Below are 23,861 nucleotides of genomic sequence, written 5' to 3' on the forward strand. Positions count from 1 at the left end.
CTGGCCCTTTTTTTCTGAGTAGGTTAAATATATGTGCATATGAAAAGAGTAAACATGAGTGTGTGCACACACGTTTTTGTGTACATGGGGATGACAGGACAGGTGTCAGACATCCAGCGTGCATCCAGAGAAAACTGCCAAAAGTTAGTTGATAATAAAAAATGTAATGATACTACATATTTAGACAGCATGAAGCTTTTAACAAGCTCAATATCAACTATGTTCTACTAAATCACTTGCGCGCGAAAATTATTGGCCTTGTGACGTCAAGTGGGCGGGCTTAACTTGGAACAGTGCTTTTATCAAGGCAGCCAACAGGCGACCTCGAAAACGGAAGTGGGGCATTTTGCAGTCGAAATAAAATGGATACACAATCATGTAAACATGAAAAGCTTAACAATTCATTTTCCTGGCTGTTTGATTTGTCTGTATCAAAGGTCAAGCTTTAGAAGCACTGCGTTACTTTAAGATAATTTCTCCCAAAATTCTCATGTAAAGGGAAAAACAAGTGGCACTGAAATTCAGAAATGATTACATCACTAGACAGTTGAGAGTGCATCTGCACTGTGTAAGTTAATACGTTGTAAGAGAATCAAACATATTCCGGAAATGTTAGAGGAAATAGACAATATGTGAAAATACAATTTATGGTAAGTAAAACGGCAATAATTTGAACATTGTATGTATTACATATTGGAACAATAAAGTCAATTAAAACACAAAAATGTAAATTCAAAGTGTGGGAAAGAGTATCAGTGCACTTTGCAGCCCCGAAAAAACCTGGAACGCCCTAAATAATAGAGCTGCCCAAACTTCAGCCACACTTCACCGTGTTCTTTGATATCTGCAAGACTTCACTGAATGAAAATCAAATAATGTGAAAATTACATACTATTATGTAATTAGATTCGATCTCACGTTGAAAGTGATTTATTTGTGTTGAACTAGAGGTGAAACATTGAAAACAGTATACGCCAATGTGAACTTTATTTTGAAAGGTGTATCCGGAAGTCTAGTGTTTTACCGTGGCTAACGTTGATTTAGAACTCACTCTAGGCTCCACACAGCTAGCCAGCTAGCCGAAGGAGGCTAGCATTTCTCCTTCTCACAAAATTGGGTCGACAGTGCGCTGTCCCTCGCACTATTGATGCAGACACACCGCGCGCGTTTTCAACAAACCTCTGCGACTGACCGCTTACCCCCCAAGCGCCGCGTTGCGAAGAAACGGACGCGCTATAAAATAGCGAAATATACCGGTTGTAACCAGCAAACTGTAGCTGGCTAACGCTAGCCGTTAGCTTCGAGAGTACAGCAAGTTAGGCGGCTGGCTGGGAAACCATTACTGTAGAGGCGGCTTCCGACCGCCGGCAGTCGGGCTACCTGGGTCAGTCAGTTGCAATAATAGGTAAGATATCTTCTGTAATCTCTGTGTTATGGATTGGTTTGCTTTTGAACTGTCAACTAGCAGCGGTTCAACTTGTCCAACGCAATGTCAACGTTTAAAAACAAAAACCAGCTAGCGTTAGTACTGTCAATATGTTAAAGTTAGCAGGCTGGCTAGCTGCTATCTCTACTTGTCTCTGCACTTTTATATGGGAGGACCGGGACAGTGTCAAAACACTTAGCCTTTCGTGTTCCGAATTAACGAGAGAAAGCGCCACTTCAAAATTGTTACGTGTTATTTAGATTTGTATTTATTTATTACTGTTGAAGAGCTTCTAACTGTGTTTAAAACTGTAAACATGGCTGACATTTTACTCTCGAAATAAGGACACTGATCTTGTTGGGACCGTGCTATGCTTGAAGCCGATTGGCTCCGGGGTGGATCAGTCAAACATCCCTGAGAGCTGATTGGGTGCTTCAGCTGTGTTGTGGCTGACCGTGATAGCGGTTGTCAACAGTTAATGAGATAAAGTCGTCAATACTCAAAATACCTTTAACCCCGCTGGACTGATCTACAGACGCCGTGTTTTGTTAAGGCGGCGAACAGTAAATCTTAGCTTGACAGCTTGTCGGCTGCCTGGCAATATATGGGGTCTATGCATTTAGTTAATGCCAGTGAGTGAGTTGAGATGTGTGAAGGAATGTTCACGCTTCAGCAAGCCCTGCATAATCAATACACCGGGTAGTGAAATATACACTTATAAAAGGACTTTATATGTAAAGTTCCATGCGTGTTTATCATTTTGGCTTTAGTCGAATGGCGTTCTAAGAGCAATGGCATTAGTTAATTCTTTAAATATATTATAATGATCACAATGGGTCACAGATCACAGAGAGTCCTATAAAGTGTTGAAGAGCAGAGAATAAATACAGATAGATATAGATTCAAGTTTGATGTGTTTTGTGATGGTATTGCATTAATTCTAGAGAATATCAATCCTTTTAGATTTAGCTGCAAACGTCAGTTTAGAGGTCCGGTTAGATGCCGTGGTCTCCATGACATGTAAGCTACAGCCGAGGATTACTGATTGCGATTTCAATGGAACTCCAAAGGGAGGAATAATGGCAAATTTTGGTACAGTCTGTTATTTAAAGCCTCAGACCACAGATTACTCATATCATATTATTTTCTTACCAACAGAAGGGACATCGTGATCAGTGGCCAATGAGGAAGCCACGTCGAAAAGGCCCAGTGGCCGGAGGAGGTGGAGGTGGAGGTGGAGGAAATGTCAAGTCCAAATCCAAGTCCAAATCCAAGTCCAAGTCCAAATCCAAGTCCAAATTCAAGACCAAATCCAAGTCCAAGTCCAATGGGACAGTTGGTGGACGTGGGGGTGCTCGCCAGCGATCGCCATCACCATACAGCCTCAAAGCATCTCCAAGCAGAGAAACCCTGTCCTATTCCCAGGCCCAGAAGGTGGTGGAGGTGGAACTAGATGGTCGGCTTCACCGCATTTCTATTCTGGAGCCCCTGGAGGTCATTACTGAAGACGAGATGATGGCTCAGGACATAAGTGAATGCAACAGCAACAAGGAGAACAGTGAGCAGCCATCACCCCCCACCAGCAGTGCCCAAACAGTCCTCAAACCAGCGACGCCCCGAGGCCGCAGAAAAGACTCCAAATGCACCGCCATCAAGTCGCCGCCACCTTCCAAGAACCACTGCCCTACTTCTCACCCTCAAACGCCGGAAAAGCTGCATACGACACACCATCACCACGTGACCCTCCCCGAGCCTAAGTTTCGGGTGCTAGAAACCTTCACGCCAGTCGAGGCATCTCCTCTGCCTACGGCATATTACCGTTACATTGAACGCTCAGCTGAGGAGCAGGAAGCTGAGGCCGAGTACGATATGGATGAAGAGGACACTGCCTGGCTGGGGATGGTCAACGCTGGACGGACATCAGAGGGTTATTCGGCTGTCTCGCAGGACACCTTTGAGCTGCTGGTGGACAGGATGGAGGAGGAGGCGTACCGGGAGGCACGCAGCCGGGCACCATCTCAGAGCACTGTTGACGACGATGCCTTCTGCTGCGTGTGCCTGGATGACGAGTGCCTCAACAGCAACGTCATCCTCTTCTGCGACTCCTGCAACCTGGCTGTGCACCAGGAGTGTTACGGAGTGCCCTACATCCCCGAGGGCCAGTGGCTGTGCCGCTGCTGCCTCCAGTCTCCCCAGAAACCCGTTGACTGTGTGCTGTGTCCGAACCGCGGCGGCGCCTTCAAGCAGACGAGTGACGGCCGCTGGGCACACGTGGTCTGCGCCATCTGGATCCCTGAAGTCTGTTTCGCCAACACGGTGTTCCTGGAGCCAGTGGAAGGGGTCAGTAACATTCCCCCAGCACGCTGGAAACTGACCTGCTACCTTTGCAAGCAGAAGGGCCGCGGCGCATCTATTCAGTGCCACAAGGCCAATTGTTACACTGCATTTCACGTCACATGTGCTCAGCGCGCTGGCCTGTTCATGAAGATCGATCCCGTGCGAGAGACGAACGTCAACGGAACCATGTTCTCCGTTAAGAAGACGGCGTTCTGCGAGGCCCATTCGCCTCCCGGACAGGAAACTGTGTCGGACGAGGAGGGTGAAGGGAGAGTGGTGGGCAGCAGAGGGAGGGCTAGTAGAGGGCGGAGTGCCTACACAGACGGTCCTGCAACACCAAAGAAATGCCGAAAATCTGACGTTGGTGGCAAAACGGATAAAAAAAAAGGAAAGAAGAGCTCAGACTCAACGGCTCAACAAACGACTTCACCACAAGTGACAGTGCCTCAGATCCCCACAAGCAGGTTAGAGTTTATTTTTAATTTGTAGAGGCTAAAAATGTTGTGCTTCAGTTGTTGTTCGTCAAAAACGAAATCACCAAGATTGTTTTCATCAGATGCCAGACGTGGAAAGTGTGAACTGCATCTATCTCTGTTGTACAGGCTGACTATCATCTGCAAAGGAATCATCCTCCAGAGGAAAAACCAGTTCATGCAAAGGCTGCACAGTTACTGGTTACTGAAGCGCCAGTCGAGAAACGGTGTGCCGCTGGTCCGGCGCATACACTCTACCATCCAAACCCAAAGGAGCACTGAGCAGGTCAGGGGAGGAAACAGAACTGCAGCCAAATGACCACGAATATTACACTCATTGCCTTTAGATATATATCTGGTACAGTTAATATACAATGGGTCTCTAAAAGATGTTTTGTCTTTTGTAGCCTGAGGTGGATGAGAAGGTTTCTGCTGCGAGAGAGGCACTGAGATATTGGCAGAAGCTTCGGCATGACCTCGAAAAAGCCCGGCTGCTGGTGGAGCTCATCCGCAAGAGGGAGAAACTCAAACGCGAACAGGTAACAGACAAGGATCGGACTCAAATGCCCACAGAATCTTTAGACTGACCGTGTTTCCTATTAAGGATTTTTTTTGTTTTAAAACTAGTGTGATTAAAACTAATGTTACTTTAGCCTGTGGTTAAAGAAAAACACCTACATTTTCAAGTCTGAAGTTCTAAGATGCTTGGATGCTCACACTTTCCTTAGCCTTTCCTACATGAGTAGAGTATACATTAATATCATCAGGAGGAAAACAAACAAACAACCATTTAACTATAAAGGCCATCATTATTGACAGTTATCCATATGATGTCTTGATGTCCTGATGTTAATATCTGACCAGATGAGGACCTAAAATGACATTCTGGTTATCTGTGGACATCTTTGTGGAACAATTTAGAATTTATTGTGTTCTTGTGTTCTCCATGCTTAATTCATTCTCAAAAATCATCGTTTTGCGTAGTAAAAAAAATACACAGCCCTTATGAAATAGAACTTTATATTTCTTCTCTTCACTTGAGCCTTTGAGTGTCTGCAGTTTCCACGTAATGTTGACATCCCACGTGTACTGTGTAACAATTGCAGGTCAAAGTTCACCAGGCGGCCCTGGAGATGCAGCTGACCCCAATGTTGATGCTGCTCCGCTCCACTCTGGACCAACTACAGGAGAAGGACGCAGCCCAGATCTTCGCACAGCCAGTCGACCTCAAGGAGGTCAGACATTTCTCTGTTTTATAACACTGACTCACCAGATGCATGCAAACACATTGTATTGAATCAATTATTTCAACTTTGTCTCTGGGAAATCATTTTTGAGAATGTTAATAAAAACCACTGCACACATGAGGCTGTAAATCAGAGTGGTAGCAAATTTTCCAACTTGTCATCATAAAGAAATATTAGAACTGCACAGAGGTTGATTTGTAGGTCATAGCTTTGAGATTGATATCAAACGTCACCTGAAAAACAGATTCCAGACTCTCTTACATAATGAGAGCTCTCAATGAGCCCCTGGCTGCATGTTGTTTCGTGTTTAGATTGAAGTAGGTTTTATCAAGTTTTAAAAGAATTGGCACTTCGTGTTATGTTGCACAATTGTGTTTTATTTTCTTGTATTTAACATTTTGAGTTATGTCTTGTCTGCAGGTCCCAGACTACATGGAGTTCATCAGCCAGCCCATGGACTTTTCCACCATGCGCCTTAAGCTGGACAGTCACGCCTACCGCTCAGTGGCCGACCTGGAGGCCGACTTCAACCTCATGGTGTCCAACTGCCTCGTCTACAATGGCAAGGACACGGTCTTCCACCGGGCAGCACTGCGTCTTCGAGACTTGGGGGGTGCCGTACTGCGCCACGCACAGCGGCAGGCCACCAACACCGGCCTGGACCTGGACACTGGCATGCACCTCCCGGAGTCGCCACAGAAAAGAGACTTTTACAGCTGCACCTGGGAGGACGGTAAGTCACAGTGGTGGCACTGGAAAGGAAATGTGATCGCACGCATGTCCTTTAGTGTTTTAGAAAGCAGAATGGTGGAGCAGCCCCGTTTTTATTTAGCATTTGGGGGGAAAAAATTATATAGTGGAGACATTTTGTCCTTCTAGGGAGTAATAGGGTTTTGAAAAACGTTTTTTTTCGCAGAAGGTGTTTTGAATCTGTGGTACTGGATATATAAGAGTGTTGCTCAAGTTAACAACGCTAAATGGTGTTGATAGCGTAATTGGCTCTGCAGCACCATGTTCAGTAGGTTCTCACAGGGCAAAGATAACACTTTTCATCTGCTAACATCAGTGCATAAGCTTCAGTTAAAAAAAAAAAATTCAGCATTAAACTCAATCTTTGTCACCAACGTACATATGTGCCTCGTGTTAGCCTAACTCCTTTTCCGTTGTGCCCAGTCGACAGCGTGCTGGATCCAGACAACCGGCTTCATATGTCTGTGGAGGAGCAACTGAAGGAGCTGTTAGAAAAGATGGACTTTGTCAGCTCCATGCGATGCAGCGGCGCACGAACCCGACGCATCCGTCTGCTTCGCCGCGAGATCAACCACATCCGCTACAGGCAGGGCCAGCACCCCCGCCACAGCCTTCTCAACGGTCACCTGAAAGAAGAAGAAGACGACGGGGAGGACGACGGTGACGAGGAGGACGGCGACAAAGTCACCAAGGCAGATAACGGCCTTTCGTCTTCGGACAAAGGTGGGCGATGAAAAGAGGTTTCAACAGTATGAAATTGCCAGTGCATGTACCTTTTTTTTCTTTTTCTTTTTTTTAACAAGCCACTTCTTTTTTTAATGAGACCAGTTGTGAACGTGAGCTAACAAAACATTGTCCTCAGGTTATTGAGCCAGGGTCCCCCCCACGCACCAACCCCAACCACCCCACTGTCTCCAGTCTAGTAAGTAGGGGCCCACAGAGTCTCGTTAGCCATGGCTGCCTCACAACTCCTCTCTCCCAGTGCACTCTGTGTCTGCACCTCTTCAGCACATCACTCTCATGGACTCACCACTCTCCATTGGCCACGTACAGTCATGCCATATCATCCCACTTAGCGCAGGCCAGGCCAGTCCAGTCACACCCGTTGTTTTGCCACTGTAGAGGAGGGCAACAAGAGCACCTGTGATTTGTGTCAGTCCAGTCATGAAATGCTGCCCATGTCACCATGTTGCCGGTGTGCAGTTGTGAGAGCAAAGTTATTGATTCACCTGTCTTGAAAAGGTCCTCCATGTCTACAGAATAGCTCAACTCCCGCTGGACTGTGGTTAGAATGTTGGAATGAAACGTAAATCATTAGCAAGTGACCCCATTTTCCAGTGTGAATACTACACCGCCACATCACACGACATAACTAAATGGACATTCATTTCAAATAAATGCTGAATGAAATGGTATTTCATTTCCCCCCCCCTCTCCTTTTCTAGAAGACCTGAAATCCACGCCGCCAAAACTGGAACCTACAGGTCCGGCTCCTCCGCCTCGACAAGGGGATGCACCGCTGGAGCCCCCCACCCTGCGGCCGATCACAGGGGAGCCGCTGTCCCCCAGCTGGCCCTGCAAACGCTTACGGATGGACAGCGACCCTTTGGACAGGGCCACAGAGAATGTTAATTGTACTAAAACGCAGGAGCAGCCAGCATCGCCGCCTCCCATTTTGCACAGTGAAGCACTGGCGGTGGCCAATGGTCTGCCAGACCTCTGCGCCCCCCCAAGGCCCACCACTGGGGGAGTTGGCCGACGGACCTCTGTGTTATTCAAGAAGGCAAAAAATGGAGCAAAGCTGTTCAGAGACCGAGAGAATCCTCTGCCGAACGGAAAGGGGCCACCGGACGACAACGCGAGCAGCACCCCGACCGCGCCCAGCTCCGCTGCCAGCACCCCGTGCTCCACGCCTCTGTCCACTCCTTCCAAGACCCCTCAGAAAAGCCCAGGACCCCCTTCTCTCAGTGAACAGTGGACCCCCTGTCGAGACATGTGCTCAGGCGGTGAGCTGGAGAAGACACCCAACCACACACTGGGAAGTGGTGAGTAGCTTTCCCGTTGTTACTGGCATCAGACACGCCTGAACCCCAAGGTTTAGGTCCTCCACTCCGGGGTCTTTTAGAGCCGTCTATCTTTGGCACTGAAGACATTGACTAAGATGTGAACACATAGGTTGCAGTTTAGGAATCTGATATTAGCCGCCAGTTGACTGCCTCAACAGTCGCGCTGCAAATAATGACAATAGAGGACGATAAAACAATGCAAAGCAAAGTACAAGAGTTCAGTTACAGATGCTAGTGTTTCTCACGAAAAGTAGCCACATTCTGGCTTTAGTTCAGTTTAATTTAGTTTAGCTTATTTGCACATTATATGGGGTTAGGGTTGGGTAATCCTAACCCTATATGAAAAGACAATAGAGAGTAATAAGCCAAGTTAAAAAATGGGGAGATGAGAAGCCAGAAAAGGCTTATGAAGATGCCTCCCCGAAATAAATAACAACTACTTCGAGTGTCAAGACTGAGCTGCAATAAAAAAATTGTTTAAAAAGTTTTTCCAAAACTTTGTATATTAGAGACCTTTTCAGATCCTTTTTGAATAAATGATGTAAATCGAGATCCCTTCTCAGCTCATCTTTGTCCAGTTTTGTTTTCTATGTGATCAGACTGCGTATATCGTCAGGTTCGCTAGCCAAACTGTAATACATTTAGCTTTCATATAATCTTCGAGCTCTCCCCGTGTTTTCTAACATGAGGAAACAAAGCATGGGCAGCATTTGATTTTGTTTTTGCTTACTTCAGTTACACAAAACAAACCATTTCCCAATTCCCTTCTTAACACTGCATTGAGTTGTGACAGAGATCAGACTATATATAGGGGTGGATGTGGCTCAGGAAGTGGAGTCGGTCGTCCACTAACCTGAAGGTCGGCGGTTCGATCCCAGCTTCCCCCAGTCTGCTTGCCGACGTGTCCTTGGGCAAGACAAACTCTTCTGTGTGAATGTGACAGAAAATGCTGTGTGAATGTGTGTGAAAGAGTGAATGTGACTTGTGCTATAAAGCGCTTAAAGTGGTCAATAAGACTAGAAAAGTGCAATATAAATACAGTCTATATATATATCCTTTGTTTAGATGTCTTCTGTTCTGTCTATTTTTCCTGCTGCTCTCGTCATTTCAAAAGCAGCAGCTGTTCTGAGATTTCTCTCATTTGCTTTTCCAGGACTCACCAACGGCTTCAGTAAGCACAAAGACGGCGGGTCTGACTCAGAATACAGCCCGTGCCCCGTCCTCTACAAAGAAATGTAAGCCGGGGTGTGCCTGTGGTCATTGCTTGTCTTCTTCTAGTTACGATTAACAATACACTGACGATGCAACGTGCTGTCTCACAGCAGCTCGCCGCCCAAACGAAGCCTTGGGAAACCAGCTCTTTCCAAAGTTCCCTACGTGGAGATTGTCAACGGAGACTCGGATTACACTGGTACGTCTCCGTTTTTGACAGAAAATCTAATTTAATCTTTTTTTTCCTTTTTGAAAATTGTATTTGTTGGTCTCACGCATGCGCCCTCAGTGATTCAGCCTTGGCAGAGGAAAAACCTGTCTGCCAATCAAATCATAGATACAACGGCTGCGCATGCAAACCGATGATTCTGAGTGTCTGCTGCTGTTTGACAGGGAACGGCAGCCAAGCGTCAGAGGATGATCTGGAGTTGGAGTCTCTAGATCTGGTTTGGGCCAAGTGTCGTGGATATCCCTCCTATCCTGCTCTGGTAAATCCCTCTTTTCATCTAGTTCTCACTTAAAGTCCCCCTCCACTCAAAAAAGTGTTTCTCTCTTCTAACATGTCTGACATTTACCATAGCGACTAGTACCTGAGCAAATGTTGTCTTTATAGAGGTGTTTTCACATTCCTCTCCTGGAGTAGGAGATTTCTGTGCACTTTTCTGAAATTTTTAAATTCAAACAAATCCTGGCAAGCTAGAGTTCATGTCTGAAAACAGCTCATGAGTTCCCAGAGATGACATTACAGCTGTGTGAGTATGGAAAGTGAGGGACAAACCTGAAGTTCCCCTATGACGGGCCGTGTGTTTGTACCAGATCATCGACCCGGAGATGCCCGAGGAGGGCCTGCTGCACAACGGGGTGCCCATCCCCGTCCCGCCCAAAGACGTCCTCCGCCTGGGGGAGGAGAGACAGGAGGAGACCAACGAGAGGCTCTATCTGGTGCTTTTCTTCGACAACAAGAGAACATGGTGAGTCTCGGTTGAAAGACACGTCGGCTGACTCAACTGTCCGGGCCAGGAGGGTAATAACTGGGCCAAGCCCTTCTTTGTTCGTAAATAAAACATATATATTAATATATACGTGAGATATAATAGCAGTAGAGTTAAAGACCTGTAAGAAGTGTAAAGCAGCGACGGCAGGCATCCTCACTTGTGGTCCAAGGCTCTAATTGTCCACGTCTGTGTTGTTGGTATTGTAGGCAGTGGCTCCCACGTGACAAGGTGACGCCCCTGGGCATCGACGACACGGCAGACAAGCTGCGCATAATGGAGGGCCGCAAGTCGAGCATCCGCAAGTCTGTCCAGGTGGCGTACGACCGCGCCATGATCCACCAGAGCCGGGTCAGCCACAGCCAAGGCTTTGTGGCCTCCAACTACCTGTAGAGGGCAGGGGGGGGGGTGGCGAGTCATGCTGCCGGTTGAATTTGTATTCACACTGCAATCTGAAGAGCGTTGCCATGGCTGCACTGAGTCCTGGACTGTAGTTCATTACCAAACCACTAGTGCGTTCCACACACCGCAGTGGTGTTTGCCTTGTGTCGAGGGCCGTGGTGCTCCCGGTGTGGACAAGGTCGCCTTCAGGTCCCACATCTCCATGGGGGTCACTGAGCGTCATCGTCTTCTGACTCCGCCTCGGTGTGTCCAGACTGTGTGTATGCGTGTGTCTGGATCAAGTGTCAAAAGGATTTTCCCTCTTATTTTGTTCAATGCTACTGCCAAGGAATCAATTTGTCAGAAAAGAGATTTTGACGTATTTATATGAACCACAGAAGACAACTGAATGGAACACTGCCATCTTTTGTACGACAGCTTTTTACATTTTAATCTTTTACAAAGACACCTGTATATTATAAAGGCACACCTTGTGTACATATGTATGTGTGTTATGAAGCCCAATTTAATTTAATGTTGCCATATTAAAAAAAAAAAAAAAAGCGTATTTCAATCAACCCGCCAGGGGTGAAGCGGGGCTGTGTATAGATGTGGAGATGAAATAATTCCTGACTTGCTGCAGTGTACTTAGGCTGTCTTTTATGTCGTGTGTGTGTGAGCGTGTGAGACTGTGTGTGTGCGCACATTCAGAGCATACAACACAATGAACCCTTGTTCTTTATATTTGAATTCTCTTTTTTGATACAGAGAGAAATAATTTATTTATGGAAGACAGAACTATAGAAATAAAGCTATATTGGTTAAAATTGAGAATTAATTTTTTATTTAAAACAAATGGAGTGAGGTTTTTAAAACGACATGCAGCCAACATTTGAACAGATCAGTCCACGTTGAGGATTTGACTCTGAACCAATCACCATCATTCACAGATGACCCCCCTCCTCCCCAGAAGATTCTATTTATTGTCGAGAAGCCCCATTTTATCAAATGGAAGAACTACACCTTTATAAGCTTGCACTCGCTGCATATTTTACCTGCTCACCAAATATTTTTGTCTGAACCGGTATTTCCTAATTTTTTTGGGAAATAAATGCTGTATTAAAAACATTTTGTGATACTTTAACTGGAGGTTTGTGTGTTTTTTTTCTTCTAGTGATGTTTCAGTAAAAAAAAAAAGAAAGGTCAATGAGCTCTTTTATTAGATTTTTATTATTCTAACAATACTGCAGGTTAACATGTTGGCTAAAAACAGTTTTTTTTTTAAAAATACATATAAACAATCTTTGTCCCACTAGGGACTAAAATTTAAAAAAAAAAAGAAACTGCAGGACCGAAGTCAGGTGAGAAAATAATGGAATATCTGTGTCAGTTTCCCCACTACAGGAAGTCCGGTGCGTTGGTCCAACTTCTCAGATCAATATCGGATTCAAAAAACATTTCCAAAATGTCACGTGACAAGTGTTTGTCCAATTCCTCCGCTCATACACGAGTCATTTGGTCCTTTCAAAGGTGAAGTGAACACGTGAAACTGCCCGGCGCGGACAGGTTTCCGGTGTCCCACCCCCCTCCGTCAGGGTCCCGGCTGCTGTCTGGTCAGGAGGAGGTAATTGTGGCGGAGGGTGCGGAGCTCCGTCAGTCTGCCGAGCAGGCGGCCGAACCGCTGCGCTCCCCCTTGCCCAGCTCCGGCCTGGGCCCCGCACACCCTGGACAGCAGGTCCAGGATCAGCTCCTGCATCTTCTCGACGCAGCCGGCGACCTGCGGGGACGCCCGGTCTGCGGGACAGGGGGGAACAGAAACGAGATCTGCTTTCACATGCAAACGCCTCAATTCATTCAGCTACTCCTGTCTGGGGGGGGGGGAAGTCATATGTGTTCTGTTCACGCCCTGATGAGACAAAATCTACAGTCAGACCCCTGTGACCCATACTGAGTGAACTATCAGAGAGGGCGTTTGACTATCTGGACCTGCTGGAGATACTCCAGATACTGTAGGTCCCGACTTGAAGGCTGATTGGATTAATTCAAACCAAACTATCCGCAAACTATAGAGAGAGAGAGAGAGAGAGAGACGGTTGTCCCGGTCTGACCTGAGCAGAGCAGAGCGGTCGCGGTGAGCAGGCTGTACTCGGCCTCCGTCAAGCGCAGCGTCTTCATGCTGTGGAGGAAGTTCAGCGCCGGCCCGCAGAGATCCTCGCCGCTTCCTGTTGGCACGGGGGCAAATGGGCACAGCGGGCCTCGTTCATTGACATGGGACACTGTATCGTGAACTCCCCTTTCCACGCCTGCCAAGTAGGACATGCTGTCAGCTGTATGTCTGTGTGTTTGTCAGCAGGATTATGGTAAAAAAAAAAAAAAGAAGAAAAGGAGTGAACTGATTTTTCTTTCACCAAACCTGGTGGAGGAGTTCTTCCTGGACTCACCTGAACTGACCAGCGTCCTACTGTGGATGTTCTCCTTTGACTCCACGTGTCTCGGCCAGTTGTGTGTGGAGGTGCTGAAAACCTGCAGGGCTACCAAGAAAAAGAAATACATTCTTTTAGAATCGATTATCTTAAATGCCATGTGTGATTGTTTTTTTTTTTTTTTAGTGATGCCAGTGTCTCCTGGCCCTGAGGCTCTCGTGGGTGTTTTTGTTCACCTGGACTCGGGCTCGCTGGGTTATTGGAGAACTGCTGGGCGGAGAGCAGAAACATGACCTCCAGCGAGGAGACGGACAGCAGAGAGCTCTGGTCGGAGAAGTCCAGGAGGTCGAAGCCTGTGACACAAAACTTTCACAGCTTACTGCTTCGCAAATAACACGATGTGAGCAGCACTCGTCGCTACGCACAAAGGCCACGAGGACAGGTGGCCCCTGCATACGGAAATACTAGACTGCATTTCTGTGTCCATATCTTTTTAACCCCAGAGGACACATCGTCTTTTTGTTATTATATTTTTTATTTTAAACAAGCGTGTTTCCTATTTCTGTGTAGTACAATTGAATGTGTCATCTAATTCCATAGGGGGGAAGCAATTAAGTAGTGGGACGTACCAATTTAAAGAACTAATTGACCATCCATTGTTTCCTTGACAAATGACCTCATCAGTAACAGGTTCTTTCTCTTTTTTTAGCCTGCAGAAGTTGTGCCAAAATATTAATATTTGCAGAGATTTTTCTTACTGTAAAAAAAGGCCCATGAAAAAATGTCAAACCCAACAATGAACTGATCACACTATTGCACGTATTGTCTGTATTGCCAGGGTCTGTTGTGTGCGCTGTTCCCCTGCATCTTAGAGCTCCGTCTTGTGTCCACAAACCACCGGAAACACATCACTTGGGTCAAAGCGTTGCGCTGTGACTTGATCCTTCACTACCTCGAAAAATGGTGATGGCGCGACAAATCTGCAGGTGAACGAAGTTCCCAGCAGATGGACCACCTACTCCTGTGTGAGTGGCAGAAACTGCAGTGCCCTGCTGTCTGCCTGTGTACAGGCCAAACTCTTCTTTGCAGGACAAGTCACATTCACCCATTGACACAGCGCTGCTATTTCGCCCACTGTTCTTGAAACACATTCACACCACTGCCGGAAGAGCCGCCACAGGGAAGCTGGGATTCGAACGGCCGACCCTTCGGGTTGGTGGACGACCGTGGATGGATGGATACATAGATGGGCTTTATTTCCCAAGGGCTTCTTCATTTTAACAAAGCTCATAGCACCTCGCCTCTCTTTTATCTTCTTCAAATATGCAGATTTTTTGACCCTTTATTGGAACTTATTATTTTTTTTTCTCAAGTTAACGCAGTATACTGTATGATAGACATAATGGATTTCAAAGGGTCGCATGTTTCTGTCCATCCAACCTACCTGGCACTGTCCTGGCGAACTGCAGCAGTCGCTCCAGGCTGGGGGACACAACATCAGACAGGCCCTCCGCTTCTTCTGCATACGGCCACTCAAACAACTGACCACATGCACACACAAGAAACGATGAGGACGACAGTGAAACATGTTGATATACGTTTTTCTGAGCACTCGTTTCCACTCTGCGACCCACCCTGCCGTGGCTGCCGCCCTGCGCTCTGTACAGTCGGTGGGCCTCCACCATCCTGTCCACAGTGTACTTCTGCTCCGGGGTTAAACTGGTCGACGGAGCCTGGCGAAGATGGACATGTAACAACAGCACGAGATTAAAGGCAGCATCAGAAATCTAACATCTTAAAAAATGAAAAACAAAACCGCCATCACATGTAGTCATGTAGTCGTTGGTGCTGCACAGCACCTGTCCAGGTAGTCTGCAGGTGGAGCTGACCCTCCTGCTGTCTGTGTTCTCCTCCTCCTCCTGTCCTCGGCCTTTACCTCCTTTCCTCAGCCGCTTGGATTGACACTGCACTTCTGTCAGAAGGCCTGTGGACAAAATAAATACTGTATACACTGAATATATAAAGCTACACAATAGCCAGGCTTAAATAGAAAAAAACTCGAGCTCTTGTAATTGTTTATGCAGACATCTGATCCCGGAGAAAGTTATTTTCTACAGTTTTGTTATGCGTATATTGAACTTTCAGAAGTTCCAAGATGATAGGGCATGTATTGATTTGTTTGCCCGTGATGCTTCTGTTGAAAAATGATCCGTCACGTGACTTGAACTAGCTGCAGTGATCATGTGAATCACATGACCACTACTGTAGGTGTAAAACAGCCCAAGGACGGCCATTTTGTATTTTGTATATATATATTTTCAGACAGAAATGTCTCAAAACGTTTAAATGCATATTGTTTTAGGAGATATTACAGTCTCTGATGTGATTTCATGTAAGTCCCTCTGCACAGCCCTTACACTCGGCCAGCATTCCCACAGCACGGCACTTCCTCAGCCGGCAGTCTTGGCACTTCCTCCTCATGTACATGTCCATCTCGCAGGCACCGCCACTCTTACAGTGATACACAGCCTTTTTGGTGACACTACGCCTGAAGAAACCTGCGGGCGAAAGGGAAAGAGGGACCAGGTGAGGTTAAAGACTAAAAGTAAATAAATGATAAAAATGTTTTAAAAAACTGACTCCAAAGGCACAGACAACACGGTAAGGAATACCTTTGCATCCCTCGCAGGTAAGAGCGTTGTAGTGATAGCCTGAGGCTTTATCGCCACACACCACGCAGAGCTCGTCCTGACCTCTGCTCTTCCCCCCTGACCCCATCCGCGACCTCCGCCCCAGGGGCAGCCCCGCCGCTCCGAGGCCCTGAGCCAGGCCTCCATAGTAGGGCTCCGGACCGGGCTCACAGGGGGCCTCCAGGCAATGGGCGCTGTAGTGGTACGGCGGGTGGCAGAGCTGCGAGGAGGAGGAGGAGGAGGACGGCGAGGAGGTGGAGGAGGGCGGCGAGCCGTAGAGGGAGAAGGGCAGGTTGCCAGAGCTGTACTGCTGTTGGCTGTAAGGGAGCAGCTGGAGGTCGGGGTCCTGCAGGGGGTAGCCCAGGGGGTCAGCAAGCATGTCTGGAAAAAAAAGGAAAAGGATGGAGGATCAGAGGTCACTGCTTGAATGTGGCCTTTGCAAAAAAATATATATTTTACATTGAGTTCAGATTTGTGATCGGATTGGGTGTTCCTTTAGCCGGGGACCCAGATGAATTCTGGGAGCTCATTTAAATTCGCCCTGCCAGAATACGGTCTGGATCCCCCTCCATTGGGAAACTGATTTACTTAACTGATGAAAACGTGCCGGTCCAATCACAAAATTCCACGAAATGGAACTTCTTAGGAAACTGTCAACTTCCTGGGAACGAGCCGAAGCGGTGCTGCCCCGCTGCCGGTTCTGTGAGAATAGACTGCGCTTGTGTCCAGAACCATTGGTTCACTCTCTGCTCAATTGTTTTTCCCATTGTCAACAAACCTCGTGACCCTGACCCCTAAGCCCTCGGATCTATAACATTAGCAGATTCCATAAAGGCAAAGTCCAAAAACTATTAGGTACACGTCAGTGCGGAGCACCATTAGACCAGGTGCTATGTTCCTTCATTACTGTTGTGGATTTTCAATTAATCCCACGTGCCAGAAATAGTCACAAATCTCTGTTAATGTGCCGAGAACAATCCTCAGTAAATGCACCTTTAAAGTCTGTTGGAGTAACCTTGGCCAGTGTGAAACTGCATCTGTGACCCACTTCTACGGATTTACACCTTCAATAGGAGCAACGACGCTGAGAGACTAACAGGACAACACTGGCTAGGGAAATCAGAAATTAAAGACAGACTAATACTGTCTGTCTTAAGAAATATGGTTATCTTTTGAGATTGATGTCCCACCCTGACATCCAGCTTCAAAAGAACATACAACATACTGCATTTAGAGCCTTTATTATCAAATCACTTTGGAATAGTCCTCCGACGTGTCCCCACAGGATGCTTCAAACTTGAACCGTGAACCACTGCACATCCGTTGTGTCTGGCACCTGAGATGTAGCGACTGTCCTTACGGGAAAACTGAAGAAAAAAATGAGAAACGTTGGCATTCGCGTGACAGAAATGTGAATTGATCATTTCGAGGCAACACGAGTACACTGTTGCAAGTCAAAGGTCGCCCCCGGGAATGTGGTCTGACGTGACTCGTGTGACTTCCGTGCGTTTTACGACTCTTGGGGGACACAATAACAGAGCCGGGGCTGCAGTGAGATCTTGTGAACTTGTTCGCAATGGTGCAACAGGATGCAGCTGAGAGCTCCCAGTGCCATTTAGGACTTTTTGATCTTTCCCATTTCGCTTTTTTTTTCTTCTTTCTGGGTGCTCCATTTAGCGCGTAATGGCCGTTCAGTGTAATGTCGTAATGTCGGCGTGGAAACAACAGCGGAGTCCCATGTGTGGCCACTGGCAGCGTTTTAAATGCACAGCTGGACCGGCACAACTGGGACCGGCTGTGGGATCTGTTGTGTACCGTGTTGAGAGGACGGTCCACCCAACACACTGCTGGAGATGGAAGACAGTTTAGGGGGTCAAAGCGTTTTAAAACCAGGGCCCAGTTGTTCAAAGGTTATCCAACTGGATTTTGGGATAATGGTGCGGATCAAATCTGGAAATCTTGCTCTAAACTAGAAATTGGATTATGGATTTGGATTAATCCAATCTTGGTTTTCATCCGGATTAAACCTTCAGTTTGCCTTGTTCAAAACTTTATGGAAGGATTGGGATAACTTTGATCCACAAAGTTAGGATTATTCTGATCCCAGCAGAAGGCTGGATTCAGATCCGTCTCTTTCCATAGGGAAAAATCAACACCAGTTTTAGTTAATGGGAATCTGATGACCGTCCAGATACTTGATCTGCCACACCCTTGGTTGGTAGCGCAGGCCCCAACCCATGTGACACATGTCACCCATTTACACATGATCAATGACTGATAATCTACTCTATGAGTCGTTGATCGTGATCACTGATCAATATCAGAAACATTTTGAGCGTTTGGACGACGCGTCATCGATTCGAGAGGATGCACACCCCCGCTCTGATCGGCGGAAGCATCAGTTTGAAGGGGGCACTCATGAACTTTCCCTTTTGCCTCCTCACTCTGATTCTCTCTCCAGATGTTTCCTGTCTTTGACCAGACTGTGACGGCGGTGGTTCGTGGGGAGTTGGGGCGGTGGGGGGGGGGGGGGGGGGGGGGCGGTGGGGTCGTCCTTGCTTTCTCGTCGTGTGACGGAGCTGTGGTTCGCACTGTTTGTAAACCATTTGAACGCTGTCTAAACACTCCTCAGCCTCCCCTTCCATCCCACGCACGCAAGGGAGCCAAACAACACCAGCAGGCCACCCCCCATGGCGGCTCCTGCACCCCACCCTCCCCACCCCTGTCCCGAGGCCAAGAAGGGAGACAGCGGTGGGGCAGGGGGAGGGGGAGGGGGGGTTGGATTTGTTGATGATATACGTCAGTACAAATATATCCTCTGATGCGCGCTCGGCCTCCCTGTGTGCTGTGAACGCATTGAGCCGGCTGATCCTCCTCAAGAACTGTTCTCTCCACGTCTCAGGGGTCTCAAACACTCGGCCCCCCCATTCATTCATCAAGCGCGCGGGCCAATGGGACGAGGGTGCGTCGCCACGCGAAGCTGCAGCAGCAAAAAACCCGAGGGGTGACGAAGTGAGCAAGGGTACATTGCACTGTTTAGGAATTTCATTTTTGAGACAGTCGTGAGAGGAAGAATGTGTCTTTTCTTCTTTCAGGAGTTAAATAGTGGCACTTTAAATCAGCGTTGGACTTAGTTCAAAAAATGCTAATTTCTGCCAAAACGTTGACGAAAGGGCCGGAATCTCAGGAATTGTGAGTTTCGAATTGTCAATAACAGTGTTTTCGGGAAAAAAACCACATGAGAGGGTGAGAGTGATTCACTTAGGACAGAGTGTGAGTAGGCCTCTTTACCAGACTAATGTTATTTATATGTATAAAGAAAAACATATTTTCTCTCTTGGCGCACGTAAAGTATGTCAATGTTTTTTTCATTTCTACTGAACAAATATTCCTTATAATAACAGCCAACTGTGTCCTCGGTGGATTATTCAGAATCACAGGGACTCTCAAATAGAGTTTTATATGTGCAATTTGTCAAAGCTGGCAGCTCTTCGACGGAAATGCATTTGATTTGTTGTATTAGGGTGTAGTCAGAAGCCTTATAAGCGACTATATGGAAAAGGTGGACAGATTAAAGTGTTTAATTTGGGTGAACCAACCCTTTACCACTTTAGAAAACAAAAGTATATCAGCTCTCCTTGCTCCTTGTCTCCTCATTATTCCAGAAAATAAACATATACCTGCCAGTAAAACCGACGAAGTTGCACAGCATGATTTGAGGTCATCTGTCAATGACTGATAGCGATACTTATACTTCTACACCCTGAATATGCAGTCTTTCGTGCACTCACGCAAATTGGACTAGTGATTTACATCACTGTTAAGACACAGTGTCATAAGATCTCACAAAACGATTCATCTATATGTCCATGGCTGCACCGATGTCACATCTTATTTTAGAGCATTAAAAAAAGAAGTGAAATCAGAGGGATGAGCAACAGCTGGGGGAAAGAGAAAAAAAAGGCTGAAGGAGCAGAGGGGAAAAGAAGCGTCACTCACCGTAGTACTGGAGCTGCTCGGTGGAGTAGTAACCATCCGAGGCTGAGAGAAACCCCCCTGCCGAAAAACTCATCTCCAACTCCGTCCACTCTCTCATCTGGGCAGAGGATCCTCTCTTCGGCTACTAATACTTGATCTATCTTCACACACACACACACACACACACACACACACACACACACACTGCAATTACTCAAGGGATTCACACAGATATGACGGATCTGGGAAGTGCGGAGACATTCCTCAATCCCCAAGATGCGTTCAGGTCTCTTGGCTGTCCAGGCCGATGTCCCGGCCTATTTAAAAAAAAAATTTTAAAAAGCAGAGAAGGAAAGTGCAGCTGAGGGCTCTTGGTCAGTGGCGGAGGAGGATGTGTTGGAGGAGGGAGGTCTTAACCGTCCCTGGGGGGGGGCGGCACACACACCCAGGAAGGACAGGGATGGGACTGTGGTCCAAACCGCTGCACCTGGCTGGGACTTCACGGATCAGAAGACAGCGAGACAGGAGGGGAAGATGGAGACTTGAGTGAGCGTTTCAAGGGACCTGGGGGGCCCTACATGCAACAGGACTGAACCCCCCCCCCCCCTCAGCCCCTGTGTGTGTGTGTGTTCAGTCCAATTCAACAGACTGTGTATTGAGCAATTTTCTATACATGATACGTGTGTGTGTGTGTGTGTGTGTGTGAGAGTGTGTGTGTGCGGGAGCCGTGCATGCGCATGTCTGTCCGTGTTTGCCCACCGAGCCTTGGGAGTGTGTTTACTCTGACTTTTTTTTGTTTACCGCCCTTCTGTTTGTGCTGCAGTTAATATTGGACAGCGGTTAGATTTAAGGGGCCCGGGGACCCGGGCCTCCCCCACCAGGCCGAGCGGAGAGTGAAAGGAGTCGAGGCGCCCGGCGGAGACAGAGGAGTGACCCCTCGACACGGGGTCGTTTGACATGCAGCATGCTTACTGAGGATTAACCGTGTCCTCCCACCCGCACATCATCACTTTCGCCCGGCTCATTATGGGAACCAGGGCTGACGGGTCACGGTCACGGCCTTCGCTGGAGTGGCCGCGATCGATCGTGGTGACAAATAAAACAGGAATTTGGTTGCGAGCTACACTGTCTTTTTTTTTTAAATCTTTTTCTTTTGTGTGTGTGTGTGTGTGTGTGTGTGTGTGAAGATTATGTCCAAAGGCTAAAGTGCGGCCACCGTTCCCAAGACACTTCAGTTCAGGCCGAAGCAGAAACTGAAAGATAAGCATCTTTTGTGGTAGTAAGAAACACAGAGCTATAGGTATTTAAAAGCACAACTGAAAATAAAAAAGATTCCATATAAAAACTTGAAAACTTCTAATGTGCAGAAGAAAAAATAAATGACTGATTCTGTCATAAACAGAATTAATCTGGACACTAAAAGCTACATTCGTAATAACGTTTCTTTAGTTTATTCATTGCTTCGTGGGGACCAGCAGTCAGTCCACTGTGAAGGAAGAGAATCTGTATCGTCTGCTCAAACACATTTAGAGTGTCTCAAACGCCTCTATTGCCGTCTTCATCGGCCCAAACACGCACCTCCAGATTCAGGAACAGTTCTTTTCCACGAGCAATTTGCACTTTAAACAAGAAAAATTCATAAGCATTCAGTCATGCTGCCGCACACATGCACGTTAATCCATGTAACTGTTACATTATTTTACTATTTATTCTAGTTTCTAACATCTTCACACTCTCTGCTCTATGTCTTTTGGGAGTGTGTGTTTGTCGTATTTGTATGTTTACGCCATAGAGTAGCATTTTTTAATTTCGTTGTATGTACGTACAATGACAATAAAGTCAATTCTGATTCTTCCGACGTGAACTTTGAAAGATGTGTGGTCAATTTCCAGAGTCCGACGCGTTCACGACAGCAGGAAGATTCCCGGAACAGGGGTTGGCGCCTGCGCACTGTGAATCTGTTCCTGCTCTATTCTCATATGGGATATCTCACGTTTTCTGGAAAAATTTGACTAGGGGGTTGTTGTCAGCAGCATTTGCGTTTCAACATACAGCTCGGAAGATTTCAGGAAAATGTCGGGACTTCAGTGCATGTCTAAGAGCGGCTTTATTTAGATTGGTGATGGTTTTTTGGGAAAAGGGAGGAATCCACTGTCGTCTGCTGTGCAGTCAACTGCAGTGTGTCGCGTGACCCCGTCCCCTCATAAGTGGCGAAACGAGCCAGAGGTACATCCCCGACCCCTGACCTCTGAGGGGCGGAGGGAGAGCAGAGAGCAGGCGGCGGCACCGAGAGTGACACTATAAACGACGGGGACGACATCTGAGCGCGTGCAGCCGTCGCCGTGGACCTTCTGGAGGTGTCACGCTGTCCGGCACATTGTTGGACACGGGCCTGCTGCTGGGGCTCGCTTCAAGAGGGGAGACGGGCGTCACAAACCAACGAGGCTTTTGAGCACGTTCACATGAAGCGAAGCAATTCAAAAAAAGAGCAAAGAGTGCTATTTCCCACTTAACACAAATTTTAAAGAAACCAAAACAGAAACAAAGGACTGAGTCAACTTTTCCTCTGCGGTCCAGGCCAAAGAAAACAAAACTGACGGCATTTTCGAATCCTTTTAACTCATTAGTCCCGAATCACTCACAGTGCGAGCCTGGAGATAAATCCAGCACTTCATAAATCCCCTTCAGGACGTCCTCTCCGCGCGGCCAGCTCCTCTCTCTTTATCAGCGAGCCGCTGGCTGCATGGTGGCCGCAGCTCGATAATGGCCCGCACTGTTTACTGATCCCTGCGGGAAGCTGACGCTCACATGAAAGTGTGGCCTCGGGAGATTTTTGTGAGCAAAGTCCACGGGGCTCACGTCTGAGCATATGTGGGTGAGCGCCGTCACGGGGGCGTCTGGCTATCATGAGGAGGAATGTAAATATCCAGTGTCAGATATGTCCGCTCAGACAATCTGTTCTGGTCTTGGACTTGTGTCAGACGACATCGTTTCTTCTCATTTCCTTCTCCGTGTTCTATGCATACGTTTAAGTATGATGTAGATAATCAAATCTATTGAATTCCTTAATTTTTTTAACACAGTTCCCAACTGGACTGTAGGGTAAGGGGGGGGGGGGCATTCAACATTTTTCTGTAACCTTAATCAGCTGGTGTGCTCTGCATATAAAATATAAGCATAAGCATAAACATAATCATTTTTTTTATATATGAATACTTGAAAGTAGTGTAGGGATGATTATGGTCCTATAAGGTTCACAGGTTTACTCAATGTCAGATATTGTTGTTCTGCTTGACAAAAGTAAGTCTTCAAAAAACATTCCTATGCCCTTTTTTTTTTATTATCCCATTGTGTCTTTCAGTTTCTTGTTTTCACCAAAACTATTTCCAGTGTCAGTGACACTGCGTTGGCAATCAAGTGTGGCAGCTTCAAGAGAATCCCCACGTTGCGTTGAATGTTGAGCCCCTCTAGGTCTGATCAATTACCTCCCATTTCAATACCCAGAATGCACCATTATGGTGATAGATCCCTCAGCGACACCTTGGGCCGTTTCAGCCGTGTAAGGGAGGAACAGAGGCTGTGGACTCACCGCCGATGAGCCGTGCCGCTGTGCCGAGCGTCCAGACGTCCTCTCGCGTTGTCCAACGCTCACTTTTTGTAATGTTGACTGCGGCCCAGCCTCCATACTCACACACACACACGCACACACGCACACAAAGTAAACAGACCTTTCAAATGAGACAGTTGCTCTTTGTGTGTGTGTGTGTGTGTGTGTGTGTGTGTGTGTGTTTTAGAGGGACACGCGGGACTCGGGAGCAAAGATCGTCTTCCTTTCCCGTGAATGTTCTCTTGCGGGACAAAAATGTGTCAGTGAGAAGAAATAATT

The 23,861-nt window shown here is 47.1% G+C and overlaps 2 protein-coding genes across 11 annotated transcripts; one reads left to right on the forward strand and one right to left on the reverse strand.

Annotated features, from left to right (window-relative positions):
• The first annotated feature begins 1,046 nt into the window (after window positions 1-1,046).
• brpf3b (bromodomain and PHD finger containing, 3b) lies at window positions 1,047-12,028 on the forward strand. Of its 3 annotated transcripts, none has more exons than XM_047331130.1 (13): window positions 1,047-1,405; window positions 2,585-4,227; window positions 4,366-4,522; window positions 4,644-4,775; window positions 5,343-5,471; window positions 5,904-6,216; window positions 6,657-6,956; window positions 7,679-8,278; window positions 9,453-9,534; window positions 9,625-9,710; window positions 9,905-9,999; window positions 10,328-10,482; window positions 10,713-12,028. In XM_047331130.1, the coding sequence occupies exons 2-13, from the start codon at window positions 2,609-2,611 to the stop codon at window positions 10,894-10,896; spliced, it is 3,852 nt and encodes a 1,283-aa protein (XP_047187086.1). In that variant the 5' UTR covers window positions 1,047-1,405; window positions 2,585-2,608; the 3' UTR covers window positions 10,897-12,028. The 3 variants fall into 3 exon arrangements, with proteins under 3 accessions (XP_047187086.1, XP_047187085.1, XP_035501630.2); XM_047331129.1 differs by having other exon boundaries at window positions 7,682-8,278; window positions 9,622-9,710; XM_035645737.2 differs by having other exon boundaries at window positions 1,048-1,405; window positions 9,622-9,710.
• Window positions 12,029-12,096: 68 nt separating this feature from the next.
• Window positions 12,097-23,708, reverse strand: nr1h5 (nuclear receptor subfamily 1, group H, member 5). Of its 8 annotated transcripts, none has more exons than XM_047331132.1 (11): window positions 23,565-23,708; window positions 19,997-20,132; window positions 15,980-16,378; window positions 15,725-15,865; window positions 15,167-15,291; window positions 14,942-15,040; window positions 14,752-14,848; window positions 13,544-13,660; window positions 13,326-13,415; window positions 12,993-13,187; window positions 12,097-12,678 (listed from the first exon to the last, which is right to left on the reverse strand). In XM_047331132.1, the coding sequence occupies exons 2-11, from the start codon at window positions 20,091-20,093 to the stop codon at window positions 12,476-12,478; spliced, it is 1,563 nt and encodes a 520-aa protein (XP_047187088.1). In that variant the 5' UTR covers window positions 20,094-20,132; window positions 23,565-23,708; the 3' UTR covers window positions 12,097-12,475. The 8 variants fall into 8 exon arrangements, 7 of the variants coding, with proteins under 7 accessions (XP_047187088.1, XP_047187087.1, XP_047187089.1 ...); XM_047331131.1 differs by having other exon boundaries at window positions 19,997-20,136; XM_047331133.1 differs by lacking the exon at window positions 23,565-23,708 and adding an exon at window positions 22,618-22,736 and having other exon boundaries at window positions 19,997-20,136.
• Window positions 23,709-23,861: the final 153 nt, after the last annotated feature.

This window comes from Scophthalmus maximus, chromosome 3 (assembly GCF_022379125.1).
Source record: "Scophthalmus maximus strain ysfricsl-2021 chromosome 3, ASM2237912v1, whole genome shotgun sequence".
Classification (NCBI taxonomy): domain Eukaryota; kingdom Metazoa; phylum Chordata; class Actinopteri; order Pleuronectiformes; family Scophthalmidae; genus Scophthalmus; species Scophthalmus maximus.